The following is a 15,851-nucleotide window of genomic DNA, read 5'->3' on the forward strand; positions in this document are numbered from 1 at the left end:
TTGAATTAGGAATTTGACTCCTTGTTGGATTTGGATAAGGAAGGAATTTTATTCCTTTTGGGTTACTATTGTTTGAAGTTATCAAGTTCTATTAGAAGTCTTGTCTACTACTTGATTTGGAATTCCTTTTGAAATAGGAGTGATTCTCCTTTTGTGTGTGGAAAAGAAGTCTAGTCCTTCTTTGTTTTGGATATACTAGCTAACTCAAGTCTCCTATATAAGCATAGTGCTACTACGGAAAATTAGAGAGAGTGAAAGATGAGAGTGTGTGAGAAAAAGGCTTTCTCTTCGTTTGGTTCTTTGATATTTGTGAGTTGCAATTTGGAATAGTGAGAGAGGTTTGTTGCTGCTTGGTTTTGGTTTTGCGATTTGGTGATTTGCTCTCTCTTGGTGCATTGCAACTTTTAGATTTGTTTTGTGGCTCTCTGGTTAGTGCGTAATTGGTATTTGTGAACCTTTGGTTCTTGGATTTGTATTTGGTTCTTTGGTTTGTATTTGTAAGAGAGAGCTATTTTGGGTGTATTTGGGATTTTGGGTTTGTGAAAGTGCCTCTACACCAATTTGTATTATCCCAAATTTGTTATAGTAAAATTTGTTCGTTGTCATCCGTAGATGTAGGCTATTGCCGAATCACGTAATTCTTGGTGTTTTGTGTATATTTTCTTTTTGGATTAATTTTTTTTCGTTCCTATTGATTAGTTTGGAGATCTTTCTCAAGCCTAAAATATTTTCACAATCAATCTTGGTAATTTGAGCTTCCGCTATTTTACAACACAAATTAACACCAATAAGATCAAAGCTTTTCAAAATTAGATCAGGCTTCCATGGGGATTTAAGCTGGTTAGGCTCACGAAAAGTACTTGGGATGTTCAAAGTGACCAGTCTTTGTCCCATCTCTAATACGATGTTCAAAGTGTCAACTCTCTCCTTTTATTTTCACATTGTAATTTATCTGTGTAATATAGTCAATATCCACATGCTATCTATCTTGTAAATAAATACTCATTGCATAAACTATCCTCTTTAGCTATATATGTGGTAAATATCCCTCATATGTTATTTATATAAATATATATATATACATATATATATATATATCTCACATGTTTTGATTGTAAATATTTATATGATATGTTATATATAAATAAATACGTATACTCATATATATATATATATATATACATATATAGTGTGGGGTCCAATAATTTATGGGTCCGGCCCACACGCTTATAGGAAGCCCACCGGTCTTAAACTGAAGGAGGCCAGGGCCCAAGCTCGAAACTAGGAAACATAAAAATAGCCCGAAGACATAGCCGAGGACGGTTTCGTCCTCGGCAGGCCCAAAATCTCAGGGATAGGAATGAAACACGAGTACGCTAGAAAATCAGAAAATATCCTGGGGAAGTTGTCTTTAATACCCTTCCCTGACATGACACTGCCCCTAACAGAGCCGGGATCTTAGGTTTTATGGATCATCTCCAGCAATTTTTGGACTAGACTGATGGGACAGATATCTGTCCAGGAGAGATCGACCCTACACGTGGACGAAGGACAACGAACGTAGGCTAGTATAAAAGAGAATGTTATGTGACCAAAGAGAAGGACTCCCATGGAGCTTCTGGAAAAAGACTTGATGAAAGAGAATGTCTGGAGAATATACGCCGGACACCACCTAAAAACCCGCCGACGGGCAACCGGGGACAACACCATCGCTCCTCGGACACGATCCGAGGAGCCAGATCCTCCTAAATACAAGATTGAAGGGCCTGAATATCCAGCCCAAAGCTTTATCTCATGTTGGTTCATCTAAAGTCCGGCCCGAAATATCATCCTGTGATCCAACGCTGGCCTTTTAATCCCACTCTCTACAAATATTATTGTGAGGGACTTTCCGTGTGCGAGCCCAACATCGTCGTTGGGCCGTTAAAGATTTTGTGGCCTTACATATAGTTTGAACAAACTTTTTCAAAAATCAAAATGCTAAGTATCTAATTTTTTCACTAAAATGATAACGTTTGAATAAATTAAAATGAATTATTATCCTTTGGATAGAGAAGTCTCTAACAGCTTCCTCACATATAGCCAAACTTCTAAATCCAAGATTTTTAGTTCGAGACTTTCAGTTTACCTTAATTAATAAACCCTTAAAATTGGTCTAAGTAATTAGGTAACTTAAAGAATTAGATAAATAATTGACCAATCACACCTAATACAAAACCAATTGATGGCCATTCCTAAAATCAAATTAAGAAAAATGGACTCACACGTACACCTCACCTTAAAAACACATAATACACACAAAGTGTCACATCGTAAAGAACACAAAAAGTCACTTTACTGCATATCACCTCCCACAATTATTAATAAACTTTTTTCATTAATGTTCAAATTTTACTTAATGGATGATCAAAAAAAAAAAATTTACTTAATGGCCCTCATTTTTTATTATCTATATCTATATATATATAATAGCAGAAGCTGAGAGAAAATGAGTTCCTAGAATTAAGGAGGTAATGACAAATAGGAAAAATCCTTATCTAAAATTCAGACATGTGTAACTTTAAAAAGCGATACATTGTATTGTTTTCAAAAAATTAACACCGTTTGGTTGTAATTGTTTATATTAACAAAAAAAAAAAAAAAAAAAAAAAAGCTGTTAAAGGAAAAAGAAAACGTAGAAAGTAAAAAATATCTACCGATCTCTATGAAATTAAAAAAAACGTAGAAATTAAAAAACCCTGCCAATATTGTGATACAGGAAAAAGGAAAAAACGCTACCCTCTTCACATCAGTCTTTTTAACATTTTTTCTCTGTAAAAAAACCCTAGCCATACTGCGATAGAGGCGATCTCTTTGCATCAAACTCTGCTAGGAGAAAAAAAAAAAACTTGCGCCACACTGGAGATTCGATTGGCTGACCATCGCTATCCCCTTTTGAGTTTTCCAGGTACGTTCTGCTCTCTCTCCCTCTCCCTCTCCTTCTCTCTATGAGTTTTTGTTGTTTGATTCGGTTTTGAAACTTCTCTGTGATTTCGGGATAATTTTCCCCTGTTTCCGTCAATTTACGGAATATTCTAGATCTGTTTTGCGATTAAAACCCTAGCGATCTCCTCTTCAGACTCTACGAACCAGTGGAATCGGCATCCGTCAAAGCTAAATACGATCAAACGTCCCATAGGTTTTGACAGTTTTGAGAAATTTGGTTGAATTGATTTGTATTTAGGTATTTGGGTTACATTAGGTTTTGATTTGATTTAGTTTCTCAGAATACTAAAAACTTTTGGGAGTATTTGGATTCAATTAATTTTGTGTTCGATTTTGGTTTAGCTTTAGCGTATTTACAATTGGCTTTGGATAATCAAGGTTTAGAGGCCAAAAGTCCGAGAACGGTAGAGAGAGAGTCGGTTAGTCACAGAGTTCAGAGAGATCGACCGATTGGATTTTTTTTTTTGGAAGAATAGGAAGAATAATCATTAGACTGTTAAGTTAATGCGCCATGGATTGAGAAAGGGGCACCACCACAAGTTCTGTCATCACCGTAAGCCTCCATCCACTATCAGACTACCGGAATTGCTTCCTGTAAAGTTTTCTTTAAACTAAAAAATTAAGGGTTTTTGGTTTTTATTTGGAGAATCAATTGGGGGTTAATTATTAATTTTGGCTTATTTGTTTTTGTTAAATTTTACTATTCAGTGTAGCTCAATGATTAAATTGTGTTGGTTTTGAAGGATTTGAATTTCTTTTGTGATGATTATGTAATTATTAATTTCAGTTCTTATTTCACATCCTCACTGCTATTTTTTGTTATTTGAATTTGAATAAAAATCAGGACGTTTATTCTCTTTCTTTCAATGTTTTGGCCTCAAGTTATAATCTTTAATTATTTACTGTTATTAGGGACAATGAGAAACAAAGAAGTACAAAACTTTACTCCATTGTTATATATAAACTTTACTAATGTTTAAAATGTTCTAATATTACAGATTCATATCGCAACGAAGTACAAAACTTTGAAGCAGATATCAAAGAATGTGAGATGCAGTTAACGTAACAAACAACCATGATCTGATCAATATTGCTATGATCTTGGTTGACTAATAGGTAAGTTTTATTTTTTTTTTTAAACAAAAAATAATATTAAAAAAAAATGGATACAGAAATCTAAATTTTTTTTTTTCATATCTGCATCTTCAACTTATAGAACTATTTTGTTTAATTAACTTATACATTCCTAACATTTTCTTTGACATAAGTATTTTTAATTGTTTCCAGGGAACATTATATGTTTATAATTCTTTCTTCGGCCTTATATGGTTAAACATCAAGGGGAAATTGATCACATCTTATTGTAGATGAGAGTTAATGCTGGGAATATTACAATTCTGTATTGGCAAAAGGCTGTGAATTTTGATCAAACAAATTTTTTTCAGACTCTACAGTATGTTACTTCCCAGTCAGCATGACGGTCTAAATCTGATAAGGTATCCAATGACAAGAAAAATTAATATCTGCTGTAATACAATGCTTGAAAGGATTATCTAAAACATTTCAGATTTAATAAGAGATCTCAGATTTAGTAGTAACAAGAAGAGTACTGATAATGGGAAAATCTTAGTGTAAAAGAAGAAAATGAACTAATTCATTTATTCTTACTTCATTCAGAACATGTTGGTTTATCTCTCTTCTATGGATTGCCCTTAACTTCTGTGTTGTTCTGGGCCATATATATGAACTGCCCAGTGGAAAATCGAAAGGTTTCAAATGAGAGGATAAAAGAGTTTACAAATATTACATCAGAAGCAACTTGGGAAATTAAAGACTGCATTTCCATATATATCAACTGCTCAATGGAAAATCGAATGATTTTTGTTGAGAGGATAAAGGACTTTACAATATTGACCTTAGAGACTCCAGGTAACTGGCCTTCAACTAATTCTGTTTAATTTTTTTGACGAACTAAATCAAAGTTAACAATGAGCTTTGTCGGTTGGTGGCACTGTCCTGTTTCCTCATTGGGTGAACCTGATTTCATATCTCTCCCCTCCCTCACTTGAAAAGAAAAAAAAGAAATCCGAACTTCATATCTACAACTTCCTAAACTATTAAACCATGGCTAGAGTTTGGACTGTAATTTACTTCTTATCAATTATTATATTACTGTTTGAACTTAATAGAATTTGTATTGCTTTTTATATTTCTTTGGATTGATTGAGCAAAATAATTTGATACCATTTGATTTCCTGCTTATTACACTTTCCTTCTTTTTCTTTTTTTTCTTTTTTTGGCATCCTATTGATCTTAAGGTTCATTTTTTTTAATAGGGGACTCATTAACTGCCAGTCTGTACTTGCTGTCATCCTAACAAAAACAGCAGTTTCAGCCCATTTTACTTATTATTGAAAATAAACCAATGACTTACTGCTTACTATTCAAGGGGAGACAGAGCGCTAAAAAAAAGAAAGCATTATCACTATTTCAAACTATTTTCCATCCTACCCGATCTACTGTTTTTGAATAGCGATTAAAATTGTAAGACTTTGAAATCTGAAAGTGTAATCTATTTTTGTTGTTGTAACTCTATGGTTGCTGGTAGGTGAATTTTCATTTATAAAACAATGAATGTAATTACTATTAAATTGACAGAAATTGTTTGTAATTCATTTAGTAGATCATGTTTGGTTGGAGCACACCTCTTTTTCTTTGAGTTTCATACTGTAGAATACTTTCAAAGATTGTATGTGCAGCAGCCAATGTGGCATGACCACAAAACTGAAGCTGCAAAGGCGTATCAAACATTTGATTGATTTACATATACTTCTTTTAATTTGCTAAAAATTCTACTGCACCAATAAAATATATGAACCTGTAGGCCAAGAGCATGTGCTCTGGCAACAAGATCTGTAACTTTCATTCAAATAATGGTTATGCTACCTAATTAAATAAAAAATTGCCTAACATCCCTACTATAATACCAGTCCTGTACTTATGGCTACCAACATGATTCACGCTTAGAAATTAAATATTTTACAGGTTATTTGTCATGTTAAACAACAAATTATTGAAGTTGATCTGCTTGCCAACAACTATGAAGCACGGACGCGGCGACACGCGAGGGACGCCGTTGCCCGCGCATCCGGCCGCGTCCGACCGAGTCCTGCCACGTGGCAGGCTCGAGATCTCAGCCGACTCGCGCCGACTCGCGCCGACTCGCGCCGATGCGGCTCCGACTCGGGCCGACTCGGGCCGTATCGGCAGATATCGGCCGATTCAGGCCGAAACGGCCGAAACGGCCGAAATTTAAAAAAAAAAAAAAAAAAAACACTCAGAACGCACCGTTTAATCTAAACCCTACTCGTTTCTCACTCTCATTAGCTCTCTGCCTCTTTTTCATTAGTTCTCTCATCACTACCTCTCTCTCATTCCGTCTCACTCTCTCTTGCTCTGATCTCTGCGACTCTGCCTCTGTCTCTGGCTCTCTGCTTGGCTGGTTGCTGTGACTTTGTTCTTCAGCTCATTCTTTCTTCAACTCTCTCTCACGCATTCTTAACTCAGGTACCTTTTAAGCTTAGTTTGATCTTTGATTTCAATGATTTGTGATTTGTGAATTTGTGAGACTGATTTGTGAATCTTAGACTCTTAGTTTTCAATCTTAGACTGATTTGTGAGACTGATTTTATCTTAGTTAAGTTAGTACTTATTACTCATTGTGAATTTGTTTTGTGAATCTGTTTTGTGAAGAATGGTGAATCTGTTTTGTGAATGAACTTGGGTTTGATTTATGTATAATTTATTTAATTAATACTTAATACTTAATAGTTATTATTTGTAGGTTAAATTGAATCTATTGAATTTTCAATGGATGAAGTTACTAGCTCAGAAACTTCATCTCAAGAGATGCCAAATGCTGAATGTCCTCTTTGGCAGTATGTGACTAAAGTAGAAAAACCACCGGGTGCTACCGTTAAAAAAGGGGGAAACACATACTTTAAGTGCAATTATTGTGGTGTGGTTTATTTGGGATCCTATTCTAGGGTTAAGGCTCATTTGTTAAAAATTACTAATAAAGGTATTAAAGCATGTCCTAATGTGACACCGAGCCATAGGTTGGAAATGCAGCGAATGCATGATCAAGTTGAGAAGGATAAGTTAGAGAGTGAACAGAGAAGTCGAATTCCCTTACCCCCACCTATCCCAGGCCGTGGGCCTATACCTCTTTCCCCATTTCGGAGACAGGAAGGGAGTGATAGTACAAATCCGATTGATGGTAAGAGGAGGAAGGTGGCTGGGATTTCTCCTATTGAGAAAGCATTCCAGAATACTACTAGATATGAATTGGATAGTAGAATTGCTAGGATGTTTTACACTGGTGGGCTTCCATTTAACTTTGCAAGGAACCCACATTATCGTAATTCCTATGCATATGCTGCTACTCATAACATCCCAGGTTATGTTCCTCCTGGATACAATGCCTTGAGAACAACACTTTTGCAAAAGGAAAGAGCTCATGTTGAAAGACTCTTGAAGCCAATTAAGGATTCTTGGCTTGAAAATGGTGTAAGCATAGTTTCTGATGGATGGTCAGATCCACAAAGAAGGCCTCTTATTAATATTATGGCTGTATCAGATGGGGGTCCGGTGTTTGTAAAGGCAATTGATGGGTCGGGTGAGTTCAAAGACAAGCATTATATTGCTGGGGTGTTGAGGGATGCTATAAAAGAGATTGGACATGAAAAAGTTGTCCAAGTCATCACTGATAATGCTAATGTGATGAAATCTGCTGGAGCTCTTATTGAAGGTGAGTATCCTAAAATATTTTGGACACCCTGTGTTGTCCACACTCTCAATCTAGTTTTGAAGAATATTTGTGCAGCAAAAAACACTGAAAAGAATGAAGTTACATATGAGGAATGTAGTTGGATTACACGTATTGCTGATGATGCATCTTTCATACGTGTTTTTATTATGAACCATTCAATGAGGTTGACAATGTTTAATGAATTTAGTCCATTAAAATTGCTCCAAGTTGCTGATACTAGATTTGCTTCAATTGTTATAATGCTGAAAAGGTTGAAGTTGATAAAAAGATGCCTTCAAGCCATGGCTATTAGTGAGCAATGGGCTTCTTATAGGGAGGATGATGTTGGAAAAGCTGTAAAGGTGAAAGATATGATTCTAAGTGATCTTTGGTGGGATAAAGTTGACTATATCCTTGAATTCACAGCACCTATTTATGATATGCTACGAGTAGCCGACACAGATAAGCCTTGTCTTCATCTTGTGTATGAGATGTGGGATTCAATGATAGAGAAGGTGAAGACAGCAATATATCGGCACGAAGGCTTGGAAGATGGTGAGTATAGTTCATTTTGGAGTGTGGTGTATGATATACTCATTGATCGATGGACTAAAAATTGTACACCACTACATTGCTTGGCTCATTCCTTAAATCCTAAGTAAGTACATTTATTTTCTATTTTCCTTAGTTTCCTCTTCTAGTAAAACATACGTTTCATCTATATTTGTTTTTTACTCTTTAACTAGGTATTACTCCATTGAATGGCTTTCGGAGAATCCAAAATGCATCTCGCCACATCGGGATCATGAAATTTCTATGGAAAGGAGCAAGTGTTTGGATCGATACTTTGAAGATGAGAGTGAATTAAAGGCAGTGAAGTGTGAGTTTGCTTCATTCTCAGGAGGGAGGTTTCCTTCACCAGATGCCTTGACAGATAGGTGGGACTTACTACCTTTGATTTGGTGGCAATACCATGGCTCCGCATTTCCAATTCTTCAATCCCTTGCCTTTAAACTTCTTGGACAACCTTGTTCATCCTCATGTGCTGAGAGGAATTGGAGCACATACAAATTCATTCATTCCTTAAAAAGAAACAAAATGGCTCCTGCACGCGCTGAAGATTTGGTCTATGTGCATTCTAATCTTTGACTCTTGTCAAGGCGCAATGAGAAGTACGTAAATACATCAACAAAGATGTGGGATATTGCAGGAGACTCTTGGAATGAGAGTGACATACATGGAGGAGCTGGCATTCTTGAGAATGCAGCCCTTACACTTGATGAGCCAGAGTTGGAGGCTATGGTTATTGGAAATGCTAACACTAGTGTTACTACTAGTGAAAGTGAAGTTCGAAGTGAAGCTATTGATGTTGATGTTGATGATGATGCTAGTATTTGATTGTCTTGTTGATGATCTTTTATTTTGTTTTAGTTTCAAATTTGCAAGTTGTATTCTAATTTCCGAACATCATGAATGTTTTAGTTTCAATCTTGTGGGTTGTGTTTAATTTATGAACATCATGTTTTAGTTATTATCTACTATTGTCTATTGCTCTTAAATTTGGTATATATTTGTATAATGTAAAAAAGTATGCTTAGCAATATATTAAAAATATAAATAAAAATATTTTTAATAATTTTTTAATCGCCGAGTCCCGCCGCACCCGCACCCACCTTTTTCAAAAATTGCCGAGTCCCGCACCCGCACCCGAGTCCCGAAACGCACCCGTGCTACATAGGCCAACAACAAAGTCAATTGGATTCTCAGAACGAAAACAAAGAACAAGCCTGATTGCTTTAGTCTTTCTTTTGACATATATATACTTTTGTATCTAAAACTCAAAGGTCCTGAGTTTGGACGACATTTAAAGATTAGAAATCACAAAAATTACATTCAATAAGGCCATTGTATATTCCCAAAAATTACATTTTCCCCTATTGTTCTGTTGTAAAGTAAGAAGTATGATGTGTTGACAATTATTTTAAGTTATGTTTGTTCAGCTACTGCATCAAAGCAGATTACCTCCACAAGCAGTTTTTTCTTTAGTTAAAATTGAAATCTTTTGTTCATTGTGGTTCATAGGAATGGTACATAAGAATATCACATTTTTCAAGTACATTTTAAATCTACTGTGATTCAAGTTTATAAATTTTTTTATGAAGTTTCTATTTTTTTTTTAAATCTATATTAATTTATTCCTGTGTACCAATTGCTAATTTGGAATTGTTAACACTTAATTTAGAACAAGGCTGTCAATAATTTAGTGAATATGTAAATGATGTTGTATTAAGTCATTTTGGTGAATTAAGTACGGCATAAGTGAAATTGAACGTTACTATCTTTTTTTTTTTTCCCCTTTAATTTCGTTACGAACTAAGAAATATGAGTTAGTTCAGAGTGTTTTGGTTGGGTTGGTTTTGATTTAAGTTTTTTAGGAGGGTTAGTTATACACTAAAAAACATGTCTGTTTATTTCAATGTAATTTGTCAGGATCCTTCGTAAATACCATCAAAAATAGGGTTGTGATGACTAAGTGTCTTTACAATGTATAGTATTTATTAAAAGCAATCAGCTGTATTTTGCTTATACTTAAGAGATTTTAAATGATCCCGCGCATTGCGCGGGTTAAACACTAGTTATAGATAATTATAAAAGCACTTAAAGCATTAGTGTAATATTTTTTTTCTCTTTCAAAAAAAAAATATATATATATATATATATGTATATATATTTCTTTTGTCCTATATAATTCATCATGCTTTAAGAGCATTTACAATACATATTCATGAAAATATATTAGTAAATCTATTTAGTTAAAAACTCTCTCTTTTCCAGAAACAAACGCTTTTTGATTGAGTTAGGAATATAGGAATGTATGGTTTTTTCACTTTAGAAGAAAATATATAATGATTTTTATGGATAGAATTTTGTGGGCCGTTTTATTTTGTTATTGATAAAAAAATTCATTTATTTTTTGTCAGTATTATATTTCTTTTATTTTATATTGTATACATATGTTAAAACATTTAAAAAAAAACTTTTTTTGGGGGGAGGGATAGGGCCTAAAAGAGGAATATTATCCGAATAGGTTGGGCCCAACTACTCATTATCACAAGTCCAGCACACTAATGGTAATCCAAATAGAGAAACCGAGGAAGTCAATCCGCCCAAAGAACCTGAGGAACATTCACTCCTCGGGAGTTATTGCTCTGTTTGTTTCACCGGAAAACTATCTATATAGATAGTCTTCTACATTTTCCAGTGTTTGGTATCATAAAAAAAAATTAGTCAACGGAAAACTATCTTTAATCAATGGAAAACCCTAATAAAAACAAGGCTTATTTTCTATGGGATGTTTTCCAAATTTTTTTTTTTTGGAAAACAATCTCTCTCTCACACATCACATCTCCTATAAATATTATTTTTTTTCTTTACTCTTTGTAGCCGCGGGAAACAACTATTTTGTTGTCTTTGTCTCACAGTCTCACGATAAGCTCTCAGTTTTCTCCCTTCTCTTTGCTTTTTCTCTCCTTTCATATTCTCACTGTCTCTCCCCCTCTGGTCTCTCCTCTTTTCAGTTTTCACAAATCTCTCTCTATCTGTCTCTCACAGTCAACAACTCTTCCTTTCAGTATTCCCACGGTAAGGTTCTTGATTTCAATTATGCTCACACGGTTTGCTATCCAGATCTTCAATGGTAGCCATTATTCAATTATACGTCACTATAATTATTGTCAAACGTTTTGTATACAAAAACATTAGAAATCACGTTGGAAATAAACCTGTGATTTAATGACTAGTTGGCTATTGGCACATATCTTTTCTATATATTCAAGCCTATGTGTCCGGCCATGATAGAGATACAAAAGAGGAGGTTTTATCCATATATATTTTCATGTTAGTCATATTAAAATCCTCTCTCAAAGTCTAGGGAATTAAAATTATTAAAGAGTTTTTTTTTGTTGTTGTTGTTGTTGTTATCCTTCTTGTATTTAGAAAGTTCCTCATTTGCCGATTGGAAATTGAGGAGTGAACTGACTCGGGCATGTCAAATTAAGGTAATACTTGTTTAGTATCTCAGGTTGAACATCACTAGTAGACAGGGGCAGAGCCAGTTATATTTGTAGATGAACTTGTGTTTTGCTTAAGTCCTTGATTGCTCTTATGATTACTGTTAAGCGTTTTATTGCTCTTATGTGTTTTCGTTAGGAGCAATGCTCTGTTTCTCAGTCCAGAAACAGAGTGTTTGTAAGCCAGTCAAAACGTGGTCCAAAAATAGAGTGTTTTTAAGGGCAAACGTCCCTCCTTCACCATCTATTACCTTGTCAATTTTTAGCCTCTAATAACAAACTCAATAGTTTTGTTTCTAGAAGGGCGGCTGCACATACATTTCAGGGGGTTCATTTGAACCCCCTGACTTGAAAAAAAAAAGTGTATATATATATATATAAAATATATTGCTTTACTAATTTAATACTTTTTGATGATGTCGAAAAAGTCACCAGTGAGCCACAGGTACTTGCACACTCGAAATAGCACCTGCACAACACAAAAGAGAAGACCTTGCAGAGAGCACCGGTGTGGTGCCGACCAAGTACCCTTCGAAGGTTAAATTAGAACTTCTTACAACTCTAGAGTGCTAGAGAGGGGTGAATTATGCATACCTTGGCTAGCGAGGGTACTGGGGCTTTTATAGTAGTAGAAGGTTGACATCTCTTCCTTGGTGCGGAAGTTTTTTCCTTATAGGAGTTTTCTTGGGCATATTTGGTGGGATCCTTTCCTTATAGGGATCCTTTGAATAGCATCAAACATGGAGGGCAAGGCATTTCCTTACATATGCAATCGTGGGTAGCAAGTAAACTTGCATCAGGGTCGTCAACTTATTTATTTCCTTCAACCTTACTGGCGTAAGCTTGTTGATGTCGTCAGCCTTTAGGTGTGTCTCACAGACTTCCCTCATTCCCCCAATCTAGAACATCATTCGTTAACTCCTACATGAGGAAGCTGACTGACTGTACCCGTCAGCTTGTGCCTGATGGCTTTATCTAAAACCGTCAGCTTTATGCCTTGTATGAATAAGTACTATTTTTATCCTTATCACTTTTAAAAATATTTTTGCACACTTTGTTTTAAATCTTACACACTCTGATCACATATTAGTTTATCTCACAATCAAACAACAACTTTTTTGTATTATTTATGGAAGGATGAGTGTCGTTGTGTGAGTTAATAGTTATACAGTGCAAGTGGAATTGAGTTTTTTTTTTTTATTTAGTTTAAAATATGTTTATAAAAAAATGACAAATATATAACCACAATTGCATAAAAACAAAAATATTATACAAATTTAACAAAATAAAATGGTCATACTTATATTGACAATAGATAATGAGAACTGATAATAAACTATCATGAGACAATTTCAAAATATGAAAACTCGTAGAAGAAAATTATAAAATTTCATGTATTTGTGTGTTTTTGTTTTCGATTTCAATATATTCAATTTTTTTTTCTAAATTAAATTTTTGTTTAATTTAAGTTTCTTAATGACCTCTCTAGAAAAAATTCCTAGAGCCGCCATTGGTTTTTAGTACTTATGGAGTGATGATGTTGTTACCTTATAGTTTAGTCTCATCAAACTTACAGTGTTCATTTTTTTTATGAAGTGATTTCTTTAGGTACCTGTATATATGAATGCTTTCTTTAAGTACACATTTAATTCATACTCATCATTTTTTTTTTTTTTTTTTGGAAATATAGATGGATAACCCATCACTTCTTGCCCCCATAATGGGGACAGCTACATCTGTTATTGCTTTGGGTGTTGTTCTTTTGAAAGGACTAAGATTTAGAAGAGTTATGCCTAGAGAACATCATGTTAATCGAGAGTATGAAAGAGAGACATATATGAATGATATTCTTTGTAGAGGTGATATGCGTTGTCTCCATCATATAAGTATGAGACCCATTGCTTTTTATGCGCTATGTAAAATTTTGAGTGAGAATAATCTACTTCAAGAGACCATTCATATGTCCATTAAAGAACAAATGTTAATTTTTTTACACACTATTGGACATGATGTGAGGTTTCGAGTTGTTGGTGGGAGGTTTTATAGATTAGTTGAGATAGTGCACTGATACTTTAGGCATGTCCTTAGAGCTATTTTGCAATTATACAAACACATGATTAGAGAGCCTGACAAAGATACACCCTTGGAGATAAGAAATAGCAGCAGGTTTAACTCCTATTTTAAGGTAAATTCCATAGGCTTTTATTTTCCTCTTTTTTTTATATACATATAAAGATATAAGATAAATGTAACTTATATTGGTCGTAATTAGGATTGTGTGGGAGCTGTTGATGGAACTCATGCTCGTGCATCTATTCCAATTCAAATACAAGAACTTCTTTGACAACTATTTAAGCCAATTTTGATTATGTAGGTGCATTTTTGTTAGAATTTATGCTTTTCTATTTGGACAATTTGGCATTTTGGTATTTATCAAACTATTTGGCGTCTAGTTTGTAGGTTTTGAGATCATTATAATGGGTATTGGTTTGCAACTTTTAGTCCTTTTGTTTCATGGGCATGTGGATTTGGAAGCAACTTTTAGTCCTTTTGTTGGCTAAAAATTATTTTAATATGGAATGATTGGTTTGCTATTGTTACTAGTGGATATTGATTGCATAATTTTGGTGGTTAATAGTGTAAGTGCCATGCTCAATCATGACAGGAAGCTGAGAAAGCTATCTGCTACAAAGGTGTGGGAAGGTAAAAGTTAAGCACTTCTTGCCACTATGCGTATTTCTATTCACTTGGTATTGATGCTTAGAGTTCCAGAGCCACACAAATCGCAGTGGTATAGCTACAATGAGATAGTTTTCTATAAAAATAAGATAGTTTTCCAAAAAAATAAGATAGTTTTCCAAAAAATGTTTGTATATACCAAACACTAGAAAACATTCGCAAGCTGATTTTCAAGGTCGTTACCAAACACTAGAAAATGAGATAGTTTTCCAAAAAATGTTCTCTAGAAAATGACCTATTTTCCAGAAAACATTAATGCTGAAACAAACAAAGCGTATAAACGAACTGCCAAGGACATGTGACTAAAGACTGAGGAAGGAAGTAGAGACAAGCAAGCAATGCAAGGAGAAAACTTCCAAATAAAGCACCCATCACCTCCACATTTAATGCATTGCACCAACTTAGTCAGCCACATTAATGGAAAAATGACCCTTGAACAATGTCCCCACACTCTACATCCTACTCTACCACCACTAGCAAAGCAGTGATGGGATAAGTATCTATGAAAGGATTAACATCCTCCAAGTGGAAGGCAAGAATGCGATCCCAGCAGCTATATATAGTAGGAAAGATCCTCCTAGAAGGAGATCGGAAAAACAAAGAGAAATGAGGGAGAAAGGATTAAGGAATTACTACAACAAAATGTATTTTTAGTGACGAAAATTAGTGAGGAAATATTTTTCGTCACTAATAATGAAAAAAATTATAACATTTAGTGACGAAAAATAAATTTCGTCACTATTGTGATCTGAAAAATGGGCGCCAGTAGAGGGAAATTTTGGCGCAAATTTAATTAATCTATAGTGACGAAATATTTCATCACTAAAAGTTGAAATTTTTAGTGACGAAATATTTCGTCACTGTAGGTATTACTATGGATAGTATTAGTGACGAAAATCATTTCGTCACTATAAGGAAGAATTAGTGACGAAAAATATTCGTCACTAAAAATAATAATAGTTGTGCACTTATATGTTTTTAGTGACGAAATCATAATTTGTCACTAAAAGTATAATTTAGTGATGAAATATGAATTTCGTCTCTAAAATTTTTAACAAAGCCCAATCTTTAGTGACGAAACTAGAATTCGTCACTAAAGACTTCAAAGCCCAATTTCAATACCCAGCACATGCACCAAAAGTTTTTAGAGTTTTTTTTTTCAACAAAGCCACAAACATTTCTAAAAACTCAAAGAGCCCCCACTATCGCGATTAAGCTCCCACCATCGCCGTTGAGCTCCCACCGTC

General features: G+C 34.5%; 1 protein-coding gene and 1 long non-coding RNA gene across 2 annotated transcripts; both read left to right on the forward strand.

Annotated features, from left to right (window-relative positions):
• Positions 1 to 2,604: 2,604 nt before the first annotated feature.
• Positions 2,605 to 4,413, forward strand: LOC126703492 (uncharacterized). Its single transcript, XR_007648100.1, has 3 exons — positions 2,605 to 2,947; positions 3,984 to 4,101; positions 4,273 to 4,413. It is a non-coding gene; the product is annotated as an uncharacterized LOC126703492 (long non-coding RNA).
• Positions 4,414 to 6,357: 1,944 nt separating this feature from the next.
• LOC126704155 (uncharacterized) lies at positions 6,358 to 14,209 on the forward strand. Its single transcript, XM_050403182.1, has 5 exons — positions 6,358 to 6,552; positions 6,830 to 8,453; positions 8,542 to 8,733; positions 8,956 to 9,169; positions 14,138 to 14,209. The coding sequence occupies exons 2-5, from the start codon at positions 6,856 to 6,858 to the stop codon at positions 14,207 to 14,209; spliced, it is 2,076 nt and encodes a 691-aa protein (XP_050259139.1). The 5' UTR covers positions 6,358 to 6,552; positions 6,830 to 6,855.
• Positions 14,210 to 15,851: the final 1,642 nt, after the last annotated feature.

This window comes from Quercus robur, chromosome 10, assembly GCF_932294415.1.
Source record: "Quercus robur chromosome 10, dhQueRobu3.1, whole genome shotgun sequence".
In the NCBI taxonomy this organism is placed as follows: Eukaryota; Viridiplantae; Streptophyta; class Magnoliopsida; order Fagales; family Fagaceae; genus Quercus; species Quercus robur.

What these genes read in the sequence shown, in the direction of transcription:
- LOC126704155 (XM_050403182.1), top strand. Translation starts at nt 6,856, where the DNA reads ATGGATGAAGTTACTAGCTCAGAAACTTCATCTCAAGAGATGCCAAAT. An exon ending in GCTCATTCCTTAAATCCTAA is followed by an intron (nt 8,454 to 8,541) that starts GTAAGTACATTT and finishes CTCTTTAACTAG; the next exon opens with GTATTACTCCATTGAATGGC. An exon ending in CCAGATGCCTTGACAGATAG is followed by an intron (nt 8,734 to 8,955) that starts GTGGGACTTACT and finishes ACTCTTGTCAAG; the next exon opens with GCGCAATGAGAAGTACGTAA.